The 14,117-nt window shown below is 44.7% G+C and overlaps 2 protein-coding genes across 4 annotated transcripts; both read right to left on the reverse strand.

Annotated features, from left to right (window-relative positions):
• Positions 1-1,681: 1,681 nt before the first annotated feature.
• Positions 1,682-7,236, reverse strand: mfap3l (microfibril associated protein 3 like). 2 transcript variants are annotated; one of them, XR_012954531.1, is made up of 4 exons: positions 7,098-7,236; positions 5,599-5,986; positions 2,129-3,743; positions 1,682-1,796 (listed from the first exon to the last, which is right to left on the reverse strand). XR_012954531.1 is itself a non-coding variant. In XM_076092566.1 (3 exons), exons 2-3 carry the CDS (start codon positions 5,897-5,899, stop codon positions 2,734-2,736), a joined length of 1,311 nt encoding a protein of 436 aa, XP_075948681.1. In that variant the 5' UTR covers positions 5,900-5,986; positions 7,098-7,236; the 3' UTR covers positions 1,682-2,733. The 2 variants fall into 2 exon arrangements, 1 of the variants encoding a protein (XP_075948681.1); XM_076092566.1 differs by having other exon boundaries at positions 1,682-3,743.
• Positions 7,237-8,921: 1,685 nt separating this feature from the next.
• aadat (aminoadipate aminotransferase) lies at positions 8,922-13,942 on the reverse strand. Of its 2 annotated transcripts, none has more exons than XM_076092567.1 (14): positions 13,889-13,942; positions 13,519-13,590; positions 13,065-13,233; positions 12,690-12,798; positions 12,442-12,516; positions 12,149-12,358; positions 11,910-11,975; positions 11,743-11,825; positions 11,403-11,499; positions 10,745-10,806; positions 10,560-10,624; positions 10,000-10,106; positions 9,347-9,448; positions 8,922-9,250 (listed from the first exon to the last, which is right to left on the reverse strand). In XM_076092567.1, the coding sequence occupies exons 2-14, from the start codon at positions 13,583-13,585 to the stop codon at positions 9,209-9,211; spliced, it is 1,254 nt and encodes a 417-aa protein (XP_075948682.1). In that variant the 5' UTR covers positions 13,586-13,590; positions 13,889-13,942; the 3' UTR covers positions 8,922-9,208. The 2 variants fall into 2 exon arrangements, with proteins under 2 accessions (XP_075948682.1, XP_075948683.1); XM_076092568.1 differs by lacking the exon at positions 13,889-13,942 and adding an exon at positions 13,721-13,877.
• Positions 13,943-14,117: the final 175 nt, after the last annotated feature.

A 14,117-nucleotide genomic window follows, 5' to 3' on the forward strand; every position in this document is an offset into this window, starting at 1 on the left:
GGGTTTAGATTTTCGGTCCCACACATTTTATTGGAAAAATATTGATGTTTTATAGACTATAAAGTGGACACTTCTGGAAAAAGTTCATCTTTAAAGGAACAGTTGACCAATTTTATACATGAAGACCAGTTTACCCATCATTCCCTCTGTTAAAAGTGGGAGCATGGAGTTTGAAAGCAGTAGGCTTGTAGGGTTCAGTATTTTTTAAGGTTTTTAACATTTTTTTAGAGACTAAAAGTCAAGGGAACTATTTCTCCTGCTTTGAATTAGATTTATTCTCTAATCTGCATTTCTCAAGTCCCACAACTTTATGTAAACGCATTTGTTTACCACTGAAGTGCATCTTTAACGCAGATATCATCCTGCAGCAGTAGGTGGCACCAAAGGTCTACCGCTCCTTCAAATCAACAAAGCCTTTATCTTCTTTACTCGTTCCTGTTTCTTTGCAGTTTATAATCCTGTTTCTAAGGGAAATACTTCACACGTTAAGGAAGAATAGTCCCGCACTATGAGCACTGTAGTCTGTTGTTTCTATAGTTTTGTCCACCTTCTGTTCTCATAAACACAATAGTTGTCTTCATTAGAGTCAACAGTGGCTTTACTGTTGGCACCCAGGGGTGGGAGTGAGTCAGGAGAGGTGACGGGGTCCGCCACTTCCCAAACACAGACCAGCCTTTGTAAAACTAAAACTCCTCAGAGTCAGAGAGTCTGACTGCTGCTCGTCGTCTTCTCCTCGTGTCCCGTTACAGAACATCTATCATTCACGACCGTCTGAACCCGAGACTGGATTTATTGGCTTTAGTAAGCCTCCGCTGCTTCTGCCTTCAGAGGAACTGTTTGTTGGCAGAGTGAAATACTTTGGAAGGAATCTTTGTTGATCTAATATTTCTTTCAACAGGCTGCATGTTGTGTAGCGTCACGGTCACTTTGTATCACAGCTGTTGTCAGGTTTGAGTCTTTTAAGGAGACGTTTTACCCGCATGTCCAAAGTAAGATTGTACATCTTTAGGACACTTTTCAGAGGAGACATTTCAGTCCATTTTAACCCTTTCCTCTGTCACCTTAGTGTCGCATGAGAAGAGACTATGTAAGCCACGTTAGCTGTAGCCTACAGCGTTAGCACCATTCTTTTAAGCCTCTATTTGTTAACATTTTGGCTTTTTTTTTTTTTTTTACTAATGTGTATTAGTGGTGTTATGGACGTAGTACCTCGGGAATAATTATATACTCAAAGTTAAAACCACACTTAATCAAGAGATGTGTTTATCATGCCTGTGAGTTATTTGCGTTTTTTAAAAGGCTGAAAGTGTTTTAAAGCAGCTGCTTTTCACCTCGTGCAGTATCTTTGCCTTTAAGATCTAGAGATTTCTCTTGTATACAAATGTATTTAGTGCAGTTGCTCAGACTCACTCCAACTCAACAGTTTAAATGTTGTTAAGCGTCTATCAGAGTACAAGTTTAACAAGGAAAAAGTAGTTAAATTCCACAATTAAATAAACTTGTACAGAAGGATGAGACATGATGTAATAGTAGATGTACTAGTGTTTATATCTGGGTGATACTACTGTTAATATCTAAAAAAACAAATAATTTATTGAGGTATAGCAGACGTTTCTGACCAGGTTTTAAATGTGAGAGACTGATGGATGAAACACAACTGACTCAAACAGTGGAAACAATGTTTTTTTTTAACACAGCACAGCATTTTATTCCACTACAAAAAAAAAAAAAAGAAGCCATCTCAAGCGGACCAGAAGAAGCAGAACAGCATCCAGTTCATCTCCTCCTCCACCAGACTGGACCGTTAGCCAAGCAAAGAAAGAGAGAGTCCTTTAGTCCCGCTGTCTGTCCACCTACACATGCAGCACAAATGCAACTGTACTGTGAAGCCTCTGCAGAAGCAAGACAAATACCTAAAACTGCACATGGCGGAGAAAAAGAAAGCTACTACAAGACAAAAGATCTGTTTTTGTTTTTTTTAACTGCTTAAGCTAGCTGAGAACTAAATCACACCACAATGGTAATAATAATAATACTCAAAGGAAACAGACAACAACTCTACCCAGAGGTGTGTTTGACCCAATCAGGAGATATACTGTAAACACATAGATTTACCTGGCTTACTTACTTGTTTTTTTTGTAGAGATACAGTAGGGCGTACAATCATGAAATGGTGACCAAACTTTTAGTTTTTTCCAGTCCAGCATGCATCTCTCTGTGAGCAGGATGTTGCACAATAACAGCGGATCAGCTGTAACAGTAGCTGGAAGTGAATTCTTTGAGCGGATGAAGGAAGCTTTCATGAAGAGCAGCTTGAGGCAGATTTCTGGTGTCATAATCATAAAAACCCGAGAACTTTAAGAAACTGAAAGCTGAAGAATCATTTCCCCCGTTTGAGTCGAGTACCCTCGTTCTTTAAATAATAGTCTGAGCTATGAAATGTCCCTTTACAAACTGCTGCTTATTACGTTATAATATTATTGATTACCTCTCGAGTACATTCAAGCACGATGGTCTAGAGTGAACGAGCTGCTCGAGGCTCTGAACACCTTATGATTTATTCTGAGCAGCCTGAAAAGGTTTTTGTTCCGCTTCGGAAAAAGATGAATAAAAATGTGATTGTTTCTCTCCAAAATGTGAAATTAAAAATGTTTTGTTGACCTTTTTTGTTGTCTTCAAGTGGAAATGCATAGCAGGATAAACTCGTGGCTCCTCCGGGGTCGGGTGGTCTCGTCACACGTGGCTCTCATAAAACACCTGGCAGGGAGGGGGGGGATTATTTGCTTCTGTCGGTTCGGGCGCAGGCTGCTCGACGTCCGGCTCCTCCTCCTCCTCCTCCTCCTCCTCCTCCTCCGCCTCCTCGGGCTGCTGCTCCTCGTGGTCGAGCGGTGGCGGGGGGGAGGAGGGTGGAGGAGGAGGCGAGCAAGGAGGAGGCGAGCAGGGAGGAGGCGAGCAGGGAGGAGGTGAGGAGGGCGGAGCCTCTGGTGGAGCCGGGGCCTCGATGCTGCAGTAGTTGGTGATGGCGAGCTGCGGGTGCACCGACACCTGGATGGCGATGTGCTGCGGCTGCTCCTGGACCGAGGAGTTGTCAGAGTCGCCGGCGGGGGACTCGCTGCGTTCCCTCTCCCTCCCCTGCTCTAGCTCCCTCTCCTGCAGGAGGGTGAAGACGTCCCTCCCCCCGATGGCCCGGCTCACCGTGTCGCGGAACCCCTCGGGCGCCTGCCTCACGAAGGTGTGCCTCATCTCCTCCACCCCCACCACCTCCAGGATCTCGTCCATGAAGGTGCGGCAGTTCATGATGAGCGGCGGCAGCGGGATGCTGCGCGCCAGCTCCTCGATGTACCGCGCAAACTCCATGGTCTTGAACTGCGTCACCTTGGCCAGCTCCAGCGTCTTGGCCGAGGTGATGATGGGGATGCGCTTGGCGATCTCGAAGGCCTTCTGCAGCTTCTCGGCGCCCTCGGTGCGGAAGAAGTCGTTGATGGCTTTCTCCGTCTTCTTCAGGTGGCTGCTCATCATGCAGAGGCGCGTGATGTTCAGCGCCATGATGATGGTGAAGGTGACCAGGCAGACCACCATGTAGTACACGCCCATGTCGCCTTTGGTGATGACCACGCGCAGGGTCACCGTGCAGTTGGAGCTGCCGTGCACGTTGGACGCCATGCAGGTGTACTTCCCGCGGTCCGCGAACTCGATGCCGGTGATGTTGAGGACGCCGGTGTCCAGCAGCTCCCACTTCTCCCCTACAGAGAGAGACGGAGGAAGGACATGAGCACGGAGAACCCTGAGTAAGATTAAAGGAACTAAAACAAATCCATTACTTGTGGTACCATGCGGTAAAAAAAGAACTGTTGACCTGCTTTTAAAACCATTTTTATTCACAGATGCTACATAACCCACTAAATACTAACTGTGTGTGTACAGTTTACGTGTGTGTGTGTGTGTGTGTGTGTGTGTGTGTGCAGACTGGCTGCGGTGTGTTTGGTGAGTATTCCAGTAATTGCCTTGGTTATCAGCTCTTATCAAAGTGATGAGGTAGTGATTTTGACTGATAAACCGATCGACCGATCAGGTGATTCAAATGAATGGTCCGACATGTTGGGGTATGGGCTTATTTGCTTTCTGGTGGGGAGTTAGTTAGATAAGGAGATTGAGGCCGTTCTCATGTCTGTCTGTTAAAAGATAAAGCTGAGGGCGGCAGATGGGATGGTTAGCTTAGTTTAGCTTAGCACAGAGGCTAGAAACGGGGAAAACTGTAAATAGTAGTAACGGAATAAACAAACTTCAGAGGGCCCGGTATGCACATTTTGGTACCTTCAAACAAAGCCATGCCAGCTGTTTCCCCTTGTTCAGTCTTTATGCTAAGCTAACGGGGCTGCTGGCTGTAATGAGTAAAGATGGACAGATTTCACAGAAGGCGTCTGTAAATCTGTAGTCTGGAAGAGGCCGTAACATTTTTCTACCGCCTTCTACGCTGCTCGCACGATCAATTCCCCACATGGACGGTCAGGAAACGCAGCCCGGCCGACAACAACCGTCACGCCCGTCCGCCTTTTCCTGTGAGAGCGAGATTTTCTAATTTTACCTCCGCCACCGGATCATGTGACGTGACTGATGTGCTGCCCAATACTACGAGCTAGTTTGTAGACAGACATCTGCAGAGGAAACAAGCGAGGGCAGGCTTGGTGAGTACTGTGGGTGAAAGTCTCCCCTTCCCTAATTATATTCCTGTGAGAGGCCCCGTGGTGGTGCAGACGCTGCTCCGGGTTTGTGGGTCATAACAACAACGCAGGTTTTAACAGGCCGGCTCAGGAGAAGCACTCTTCACTCTGCGCTGCTTCTCTTAAGGTCAATCACGAATATTCAAAACGAACATGAGGACTAAATATTTTGAGAAAAAACGGCGTACATCAGTCTGGAACCAGGACTAAAATCATCACTGTACACAAGGTCTTCAGTTCCTGTCTTTTCGTATCGCTCTTCCCTTTTGTCATTATCATGATCCCTTGAATACACAATATAATATCTCTTTCCCCTGCAGAAGAAGATGGCTTCTCAGGACCTGACATGAATGTATAAGCTCTGATAGCTGCATTCATAACCCAGCACAATAACTGTGAAGACACTCGACCAGCAGTTGATTTCCTGACTTTACCATGTTAACGTGTCTTCTTTATTCCTAAAAGGAGACATACGAGGTGCACCGAAACACCTGCAAGTCTTGTTTTCCATGTCAGCTCGTCTCTTCCTGTGCATCAAAGCATCGGGATGCACCATCGCCCTATTTTCCAGTGATGCAACTATATTTCCCACATTTATGTGAGCATCCTTCTCACATTATCTTCCTATTTTATACATTAGGTCTGCCAGTAATCCCACTGACATCAAACATGTGGTGTGGGTGAGATGTAACATGATATACATTCATAGACCAGACAATCTGTTTTCCTTACCACCTCTGAGACACTATTCCCTGAGGGAAACCAACCGTAGTGTGCATGTCAGCATGTTCTGACTACTAACTAACTTGCTCTGATAGCACATAAATGTCTAATTGTTAACCCTCACAGTAAATAATAAACCTGTCTTCCGTCTCACCGTTTATCTCCGTGTCCAGACGCACTCCATGGGAGTTGAACCACTGAACACTGGGGAGGGGCTCTCCGGTGACGTTGCAATCAATCACGGCGCAGCTCCCCTCGCGGGCAATTATCTGGTTGACTTTACTGAACACAACCGGGACAAATCCGGCGTCTGTCCCGTTGATGTTCTCAGTGTTGTTTCCGTCCCCGTCCCCCGATAGTAGGGCCCCAGTGGTGTGAGAGGCCACGAGGGACGCCAGGACCAGAAGAACGTATCCACCGGTCCGGTGCATTTTCTCCGACTGTCGGTGTGTCATTCCTCCTGGGTCTCCATCCAGCTAACTGGCTATCTCTTGGTGGTAGAAGGCAGTTTGGTATTCAGCTCTGTGGCTCGAAACATCTCTCTAGAAAACAAGAGAGTGGTATTAATCATGGTGCAGGATAAAAACAACCCGTTCACTTGATGCTCTGCAGCTGGATAAGCCACCGATAAGGAGTCTGTTTTTTATAACTAGTCGTAAATATAGGATTGCACCTAATCATCATTAATACCCATTTAGCCTATAAGGGAGAAAAAGTCTACAATTTAGTTGTTTTGTGTAACCAAAAGGTCCAAATCCATATATATTTAATTTGCAATGATATAAAAACAGAAGCAATGAGTCCTTGCATGTTTTCCTTCTAAAGTTATTGTATTGATGACTGATTTAAGTTAATTATCAAGCATAAATACCCTAAAAACTGTTATTTTGCACACAGTTATTGCAATAATTCCCACCCCTTCCCTTTAAAGCTGTCAGGTATTAGACTACACCTCATTAAAAACAGCTTACATTTGAAGCATCCACGTCAGCACAAAAAAAACTGGCAAATGTCCTTTTATATTTGCCTAACAAAGAGATCATTCATAGTTGGCAAACATTAATATAATATATATATAAAAATCTAGTTTTAGTCTAGATAATCTAGATAATACGTGTTCACACTGCAACATAACGGAGCTGTGTGTGGGCTCCGTCTACTTTCTGGTTCGTTTCGTTGCACAGACGAAAGATAGCATCGATAGCTATTTGGTGCAAGTAAATTGTTGTAAGGACTTATTAGTTTATAGTACATATTAGTCGTATGTGAGATTGCTTTAAAGATTCCGTCGCCTCGAACGGCGCCGTTTAATAAAAAGACATCACAAAACAAGGGCGTGGGACACGGCTATGTGCTGGATTTTATATCACGGGACCCTAAAGAACAGGTTGCCCTTTTAATATTTAGCGACACAACTAAACATTCTTTAACGTTTAGCTACACGTAAAGATAAATATTAACGCGGATATAGTGTATATAATAAGCGGTATCGTCGATAGAGAGCGTTAAAAAAAACACAGTAACGTCCTTAGCGCGAGACCAACGGTCCAGCAAACGGGCCGGTTTAGTGTCGACGTTAGCGGCTCAACCGTCGACTAGAACCAGTTAAATGTTACAACATCCCGGTGGATTTATAACGGGTTTCATACTCACATCATGGTCCGTCGCCGTTAACGTTTAGTGGGGAACACCAGAGTCGATCCGTCGTTAGCTGTTGTTACTCCGCATCTCCATCCTCCCCCTACCGCTAGTCCACCTCTGTGTAACCAGCAACGCGGCTGCGCTTCAGAACAGACCGGGGTGGCAACATCGCCCAGTTGCTTGGGTTGCATTGCCAGGCTATTATACTATTACGACAGCTAATTAGAATCTCAAAAATAGTTCAACATCCATGTAAATACTACAGTAGAGTACATTTCAAGAGGAAATACTTGTAGTTTGCCCTCTGAACAGATAGTTAAAGGAGCTGTATTTAACATTCTGAACATTAATATAGCAGCAAACTGCAGGCCAGTGACATGTTGAGAGCCGTTTAGAGGCAATCGAAATGCTCCCAATTACATATAGACGACTACTAAAGTTTGTTTTCCTCTCAAACGGGTTTAAAGCTGCATTAGTTTACTTTTTGGCCACTTGGAGGCAGCAGAACAAGCCGTAAACACAATGCTGAAACGTTACGCACATTAAAACATTCATTTAGAGTCATGTTCCTGGCCAGCTGACCACTACAAGTCCAATATTCACTTTGTGTTTAGTAACTTTTACTGTTTAACTAAGTCCTGAGGGTATTATCTGTGTGGGTGATAATGTCCTGTGGGTTTGTCATCATGAGCAACCCCTATCCCACTACTAAGTGCAGCTTTAAAGTCGCCCAAATCCTAAACGGCTATTCCAAAGACTGAGGCTAACTGTGGCACTTTCGGGTTGTTATGTAACTTAATTTGTCACCCATCTGTATTCCTGTAGTGTGTTTGTGCAGCCTGGCCTTGAGGCCCCCCTGGAGGATCTGGGGCCGCTTCCCAGTGTGCCATCGAACCACTACAAAGACCGAGGGGGCTTGAAACGCTTCTCACATAAAAGGTAAAAGTACATTTAATTTTCAAATAATGACAGAAGCAACACTTTGAAACGAAACCCATACCTGGAAGAAATGAAGGCAGAACTAAAGCACCTCTAAATAAAGGCTGAGTCGGGGTTATCGGGCCGCTTGTTAGTGTGCCAGAGTTGATAGCTCACTGACCTTGAAGCCACAGTTAAAGTCTGAAATTGACACTCTGTACCAAGGCCTCAGCAAACAGTCAATAATGCTCCGTCTATGTATGGAAATATAGAGGGAACGTTTGTGTGCTGCTGTTTATCATTTGCTTTCACTGTTCTTTCCATTTTATGAGATCTTCTTCTCTTCACAGTTAATAAGTGTTGCAAAATCCTGATTTTATTTTAAGCCAGTTCTCTGACCCGGTTATTCCTTCACGGATGAATGCTTCAGCTTAACACAAAGGGCCACAGATTAACACACCGGGGAGAAAGTCTGTACAAAAGGAAAAGGAAACACACAGACCCTATTGTTGTCAGCAGGTACTGTTACAGTTCATGATCGCTAAACACGCAGGTTTGTTTTTCTTCAGGTCATCATGAAACAAAGAGGGTCAAACACCCCAAGATGAAGGTTTACTTCAATCATAACTCCAGGAATAACCCTTGTGTCCGTCTCTCAGTACAGTTATTCTTGATGTTAAGTATTGTTTGAGGTTTGAAGAAAAGCATCCCAGCTAAAAGATGAATTAGTCCGGTCGAGTGCAGGAAGAGTTCGTGATGATCAGGACTGTCAATCATCCCTTTGTACCACCTTTTTGAAATGACACCCTTCATAAACACGCCTGATGGGGTGGGAGATTTAATTTTGTGTAACTGTAATTAACATCTTTTTAAGGGTTCCTGTGGAGCAGCAGTCACAAAAACACTCAAAAGACAATATGATTTTTTAAAAGTTTACTTTTTTTGTACATGTAAAACACAAAGACATCCTCACTGTGTAGTGCAACTCACTGTATTTTTCTTCTTTTGTAAAACTCAACCCTTGCTCCAAATGGCCTTCAATGATCTAAGTACAGTGCATCAGTTCCTCCTCTTGACGATATAGACATAATCAGAGGTTACACAATATCAAAATATATTCAAGCTTAATAATATATTTGAAAATAGAAGCTTTTAACAATAAGTTAAACAAATACAGCATCTTCTAGGGAAAAGTAGATCTTTGATCACAAAGCCTCTTTGATGAGAGACGAGAGTCTTCTGAAAGCCTGTTGAAGTGATCGTGAGAGATTAGAGTCGTTATAGATTGTGTGTGTGTGTATATACGTGTGTGTATATATATATATACATGTGTGTGTGTGTACCTCGTCCATCTGCTCTGGTGTGGAGAGAGAAAAGGCCGCTCTGACGTAGGGACAAGGGTCACTACTGTTGATCATGAAGACGCCTCCAGGAACCAGCAGTACCTTTTAACACACACACACACACACACACACACACACACACACACACACACACACACACACACACACACACACACACACACACACACACACACACACACACACACACACACACACACACACACACACACACACACACACACACACACAGGGAGTCTTAAAAACTGCTGTGAGGAGGAAACTGCAGAACCTTGGAAAAGCCTGATTGTACCCACTCATGTTTATCCTCGGCTAATCAGCTACCCGCTAGCAGTGTGTGTGTGTGTGTGTGTGTGTGTGTGTGTGTGTGTGTGAAGGAAATCACTCCGTTGCTAAACCTACTCAGTGCGCACAATGGCCACTTTAAATACACCATCCTACACTCTATTCAGACACAAAACCAGCCTGATGCGAGACACAGAAGTGCATTCTGGGTACCTGCATATTAATAGTACAGTGTGTGTTAACCTTCAGTGGACAGAGTTAATTGGGTTTTGTTCCGTATTAAGCCACAAGAAGAGATTAACATGTGAGGGTTTAGACTGAAACATAATGGGAACAGAACGTGTGCTGACCTCTTTCTCCAAAGCTTTCTGCATGATGAGCTGTTGGGTATCGCCTATGCCCTTCAGTTTGATCCACAGGAACATACCTGCCGACGGGGTGTGCCACTCTGCTACATCTATTAACACACACACACACACACACACACACACACACACACACACACACACACACACACACACACACACACACACACACACACACACACACACACACACACACACACACACACACACACACACACTAGAAGAAAAGCCTGGGTGTGTGCTGTCTGACTCATATCAGGTTTTCCCTTCTGTGGTCTTTGTTGTCAGTTCATCTCTAAAAAATGATCATCGCTGTAACTACATCTGGATTATTTAGGTAGTTTACACTTTCATAAATGTAGTGGTTGTTGTTACAAGTGACATAAATCAACACGTCAATGTGGAAATGACTTAACGTGTAGTTCATATAATGGTGGCGGCTACAAGAAAACTGTACCGATGTCCGTCTTTACAACACACAAACTCTAACAACAGTCGTGTTTACATCAAGTGTGTGTTGCTTTTTTTTTACTTTCTTCACAAACCTTTGAGCCACTTGTCTGCAGAGCTGATCATGGCGTCGCGTTGTTTCCTGTAAAACTCAATCACCCTGTGAGAGCAAACAGAAGCTGAGTGAATGACTTGTGTTATTGGCACTCTGGGCGTTAACAAACGGATCTAATTGCTTTTCTTTCACCAGTCAAACCAGTCATGCAAAGATGCGACGTACCCGTCTATGTGTTGGAGGAAACCCTCTTGGCCCCAGCTGTGCAGCAACTGAGACACCATGAGCTGGAAGGAGGAAGCACGCAGGTGATGTAATGTAACGACTGGCAAAGACTGAAGAAGCCACATTATTTGACTGTAAAATGACCCTTTCTATCAGCACAGTGCAGTTGGAGCACGACACACCTTTCTTTCTTGATAGAGCATATAAGTGTTTGTTATTGAGGATTGACTCACAGCAGATCTTTTTGCAGATCCTAATTAATCTCCCTCGTCTTCCTCATTTAAAACTCCTCTGCAGCAGCTGCTGATGCAGACGCACCTCAACGTCTTGTTTGGCTTCAGCCGTAGGGCACACACACACACACACACACACACACACACACACGCTGGAAAGACTCCAAAACTGCACCGCCCTGATGTGTGCTTGCTGCTGCACGATGAAGTAATGTAATAATAATCTTATGTTTTGTTTTGTTTTGAGATGCCAAGTTGATGGAGGATTACACACAGAAAGCATCAAATATGTTAGCCATCCAATGCTACGTAGACAACGGAGTTTAAAATAAATAAAAGTAAACGAATAAACAACAAAGTTCCTCAACACAGGAATGCAAGATGTTGACGGAGCAGTGGCGGTGTGGGATTAATGTTTCATTCACCTGCGTGAAGGTACTCGTGTGCATTGTCGAGGCCTGGATGTGCAGCACCACCCGGTCCACCAGCGGTTTGGGACCGGTTACGAAACCGATCCTCAGCCTTGAACAAACAGACACACAGGGAAGCAGTCAGAGACACACAGACACGCTGGTGCGTTTCTGCATAATGTGGCTCAAAGTTAAGATTTACCTCAACTGGAGCTAACGTGTAAAACTGAAAAAACAGTCCCCGACCACAAGTACACCAGAGGCAGAGGAGAGGGGCGTCTTTAGATGTGACCGGTGGGGAATTACACGAGCACATTAAAACGATAGACACACACACACGCACACAGACGCTCACCCTGAAGACAGGATCTTGGAGAAGGAGTCTGTCCTGATGATCCTCCCGTCGACGTCCATGGAGAGAAACGTGGGAGCCCACGGCTGCCAAACAATAACAATATTAATCAAAAAATAGTGGATCAGTTTGGATCGTTAACGAGGTGAGTGAACTCGTTTTTTTTGTACCTTGTCAAACTGCAGGAAGTAGTAGGGGTCGTCCTCGATGATGAGCATGTCGTACTGCCTGGCCAGCTATTAAACAGACGGGAGGACGTTAGTGGAAACCAGCCTCATCACAAGCTCTAATTAGCAGGGTCAGCATAAATAAGACTGGGAGAAAAATGATTCATAAATCATATGCAGTGTGTGCATCTAGGGATGAATGGGTCTTTGTTTTGTGACGTTGCAGAGGGGAGGAGACAAACCTCGTACACTTCCTGCTTCCTCTGAGTGGTCATGGAGGCCCCGGTGGGGTTTCCTCCGTTGGGGATGGTGTAGAGGACCTTGGGGGCGGTGCTGCCGGGCTTTTGGACCTCTGAGGGGTCCCACCGAGACAGAACATCCTTCAGGGCTGCGGGTATCATGCCGTGCTGATCGCTGGGAACGTTGATCAAGTTGCAACCGAGCGGCTGGAGCTACAGAGGAACGAAGAAGGTGAGAGGGTCACGGAAGGTTGAGTAACTGTACGTGTGTGTGTGTAAAAAGAAAGCGCTCTCACTACTGCCAGTGTGCCTGAATACGTGGGTGCATCCAGCAGAACGTTGTCTCCGGGGTTCACCAGCATCTCAAACACCTAAAACACAAAAACATCTGAAACCACCTTCAAAATCATGTTTATAAGCAATTTTAAAAAAGTATGTTTTAACAGAATATAACGTCTTCATACGATCCTTTTGTTTTTAACATTTGACCCTGGCTACACAAACAGCATGAGGCAGTAAAAGCCGCAGCTGTTGGAGTCGGCACCTTGCAGAGTCCTTCCTGGCTCCCCGTGGTCACACACATGTCCATCTGGGTCGGCGGGTTGTGGAGGTCCTTCTGCAGGCTCTTCATCCACGTCAGCAGCTCGGGTACTCTACGTAGGAATGGAGATTACGCTCACATCTCTCTCACTGAATTGAATCTGCAGGTGGAGCGAGTCAGTCGAGGCTTTGGAGTTTACAGAAGGTTGTAAAAAAAGATAACGGCTGTTTGTAGAACGATAACCTTTACGATGTTTACAGATCGTAAAGCCCTCGAGGCAAATTTGTGATTTCGGGCGATGCAAAATAAATTGAACACACTGTTCTGGTGTAGCTCAAAGTGTCTCTGTACCGAGGGTTCCTTGTGTTGATGCCTCACCCAGTAGAGGAAGAGTACTGCAGGGCCCTCTTCATCGTCGTCTCGTCGAAGGTGAGCGTCGCTCCGTTCTTCATCTTGATGGATGCCGACTGGAAGGGGAAGGTGTTGGGGTTGGGCGCTCCTCCGGCCAGAGAGATCAGGGACGGAGGCGACTGCTGCTGCAGCTCGGCTTCATGCGGGTGGAGAAATAGATGAGACGGGAAAAATGGAATACACGTTTAGGCAATTAATGTATTCATTAATTGTGTTTTAGATGACTGTGAACTCTGTGTGTGCAATCAAAATATAGCCCAGTTTTAGCCTCCTACTGTGTGTTAACTGGCTTGTGCTATATACATTGACATGTGTTAGACATTCTGCATCCCTAAAGACTTATATTCACTGACATGGTAATGGGGTTCAGGTGCTCTGCAGAAAGCTGCATGCACCGCACTCGTAATAAATAAAAACTTACTCAGCATCCGGATAGGGGAGGGCTTTCTAGCTGCGCTCACAGCGGTGAGAAACCGAGCGTAATTCATGATTCCTGCGAAATTATAAAAATCATAAACATTTAACCCACACATATCAATTTCTACACTGTGTTTGTTTGTGTTTATTATAAAACGTTGCAATTTATTAAATAAAAACTTATAACGGTGTCCGCGTTACTCAACTGTAATCCCTACTTTGAGAAGATAAGAGCAGCAGCACCGTAACGTTTGATCAATGTACAATAAACTGTGTTAAAGTGAGACACGCGCACACTACAACGAGCACGTTAACATGAAGTATACTGAACGAACTACGGGTTTAACTCGACCACATTCAGCTGTGTGACTGACCTTGCGTATCTCGGCTGAAGCGCCCCGGTGGCTTCTGGGTAACGTATTTCTTGAAACGCCAAGATTTCCACAGTAGTCATCTGCGGCGTTCGTAACGTGAACTACATTACCCAATATGTTTACCAAAAAACACATTTATAGCGATCAATTCAATTACTTCGCTTATATTTTGTACATTTTCTTGTTGAAGTCGATGTCACATAACTCGTTTGATTCATTCACAATAAAG

This window comes from Anarhichas minor, unplaced genomic scaffold (genome assembly GCF_050575085.1).
Source record: "Anarhichas minor isolate MPS153535 unplaced genomic scaffold, ASM5057508v1 ptg000016l, whole genome shotgun sequence".
In the NCBI taxonomy this organism is placed as follows: Eukaryota; Metazoa; Chordata; class Actinopteri; order Perciformes; family Anarhichadidae; genus Anarhichas; species Anarhichas minor.

Excerpts from the sequence above, each read along its gene's own strand:
- mfap3l (XM_076092566.1), bottom strand. The coding sequence starts at position 5,899 with ATGACACACCGACAGTCGGAGAAAATGCACCGGACCGGTGGATACGTT. Across the intron at positions 3,744-5,598 it reads TCTGGACACGGAGATAAACG|GGGAGAAGTGGGAGCTGCTG; the intron begins GTGAGACGGAAG and ends CTCTCTCTGTAG.
- aadat (XM_076092567.1), bottom strand. The coding sequence starts at position 13,585 with ATGAATTACGCTCGGTTTCTCACCGCTGTGAGCGCAGCTAGAAAGCCC. Across the intron at positions 10,107-10,559 it reads TGCAGACAAGTGGCTCAAAG|ATGTAGCAGAGTGGCACACC; the intron begins GTTTGTGAAGAA and ends GTGTGTTAATAG. Across the intron at positions 9,449-9,999 it reads AGAAAGCTTTGGAGAAAGAG|GTACTGCTGGTTCCTGGAGG; the intron begins GTCAGCACACGT and ends GTGTGTTAAAAG.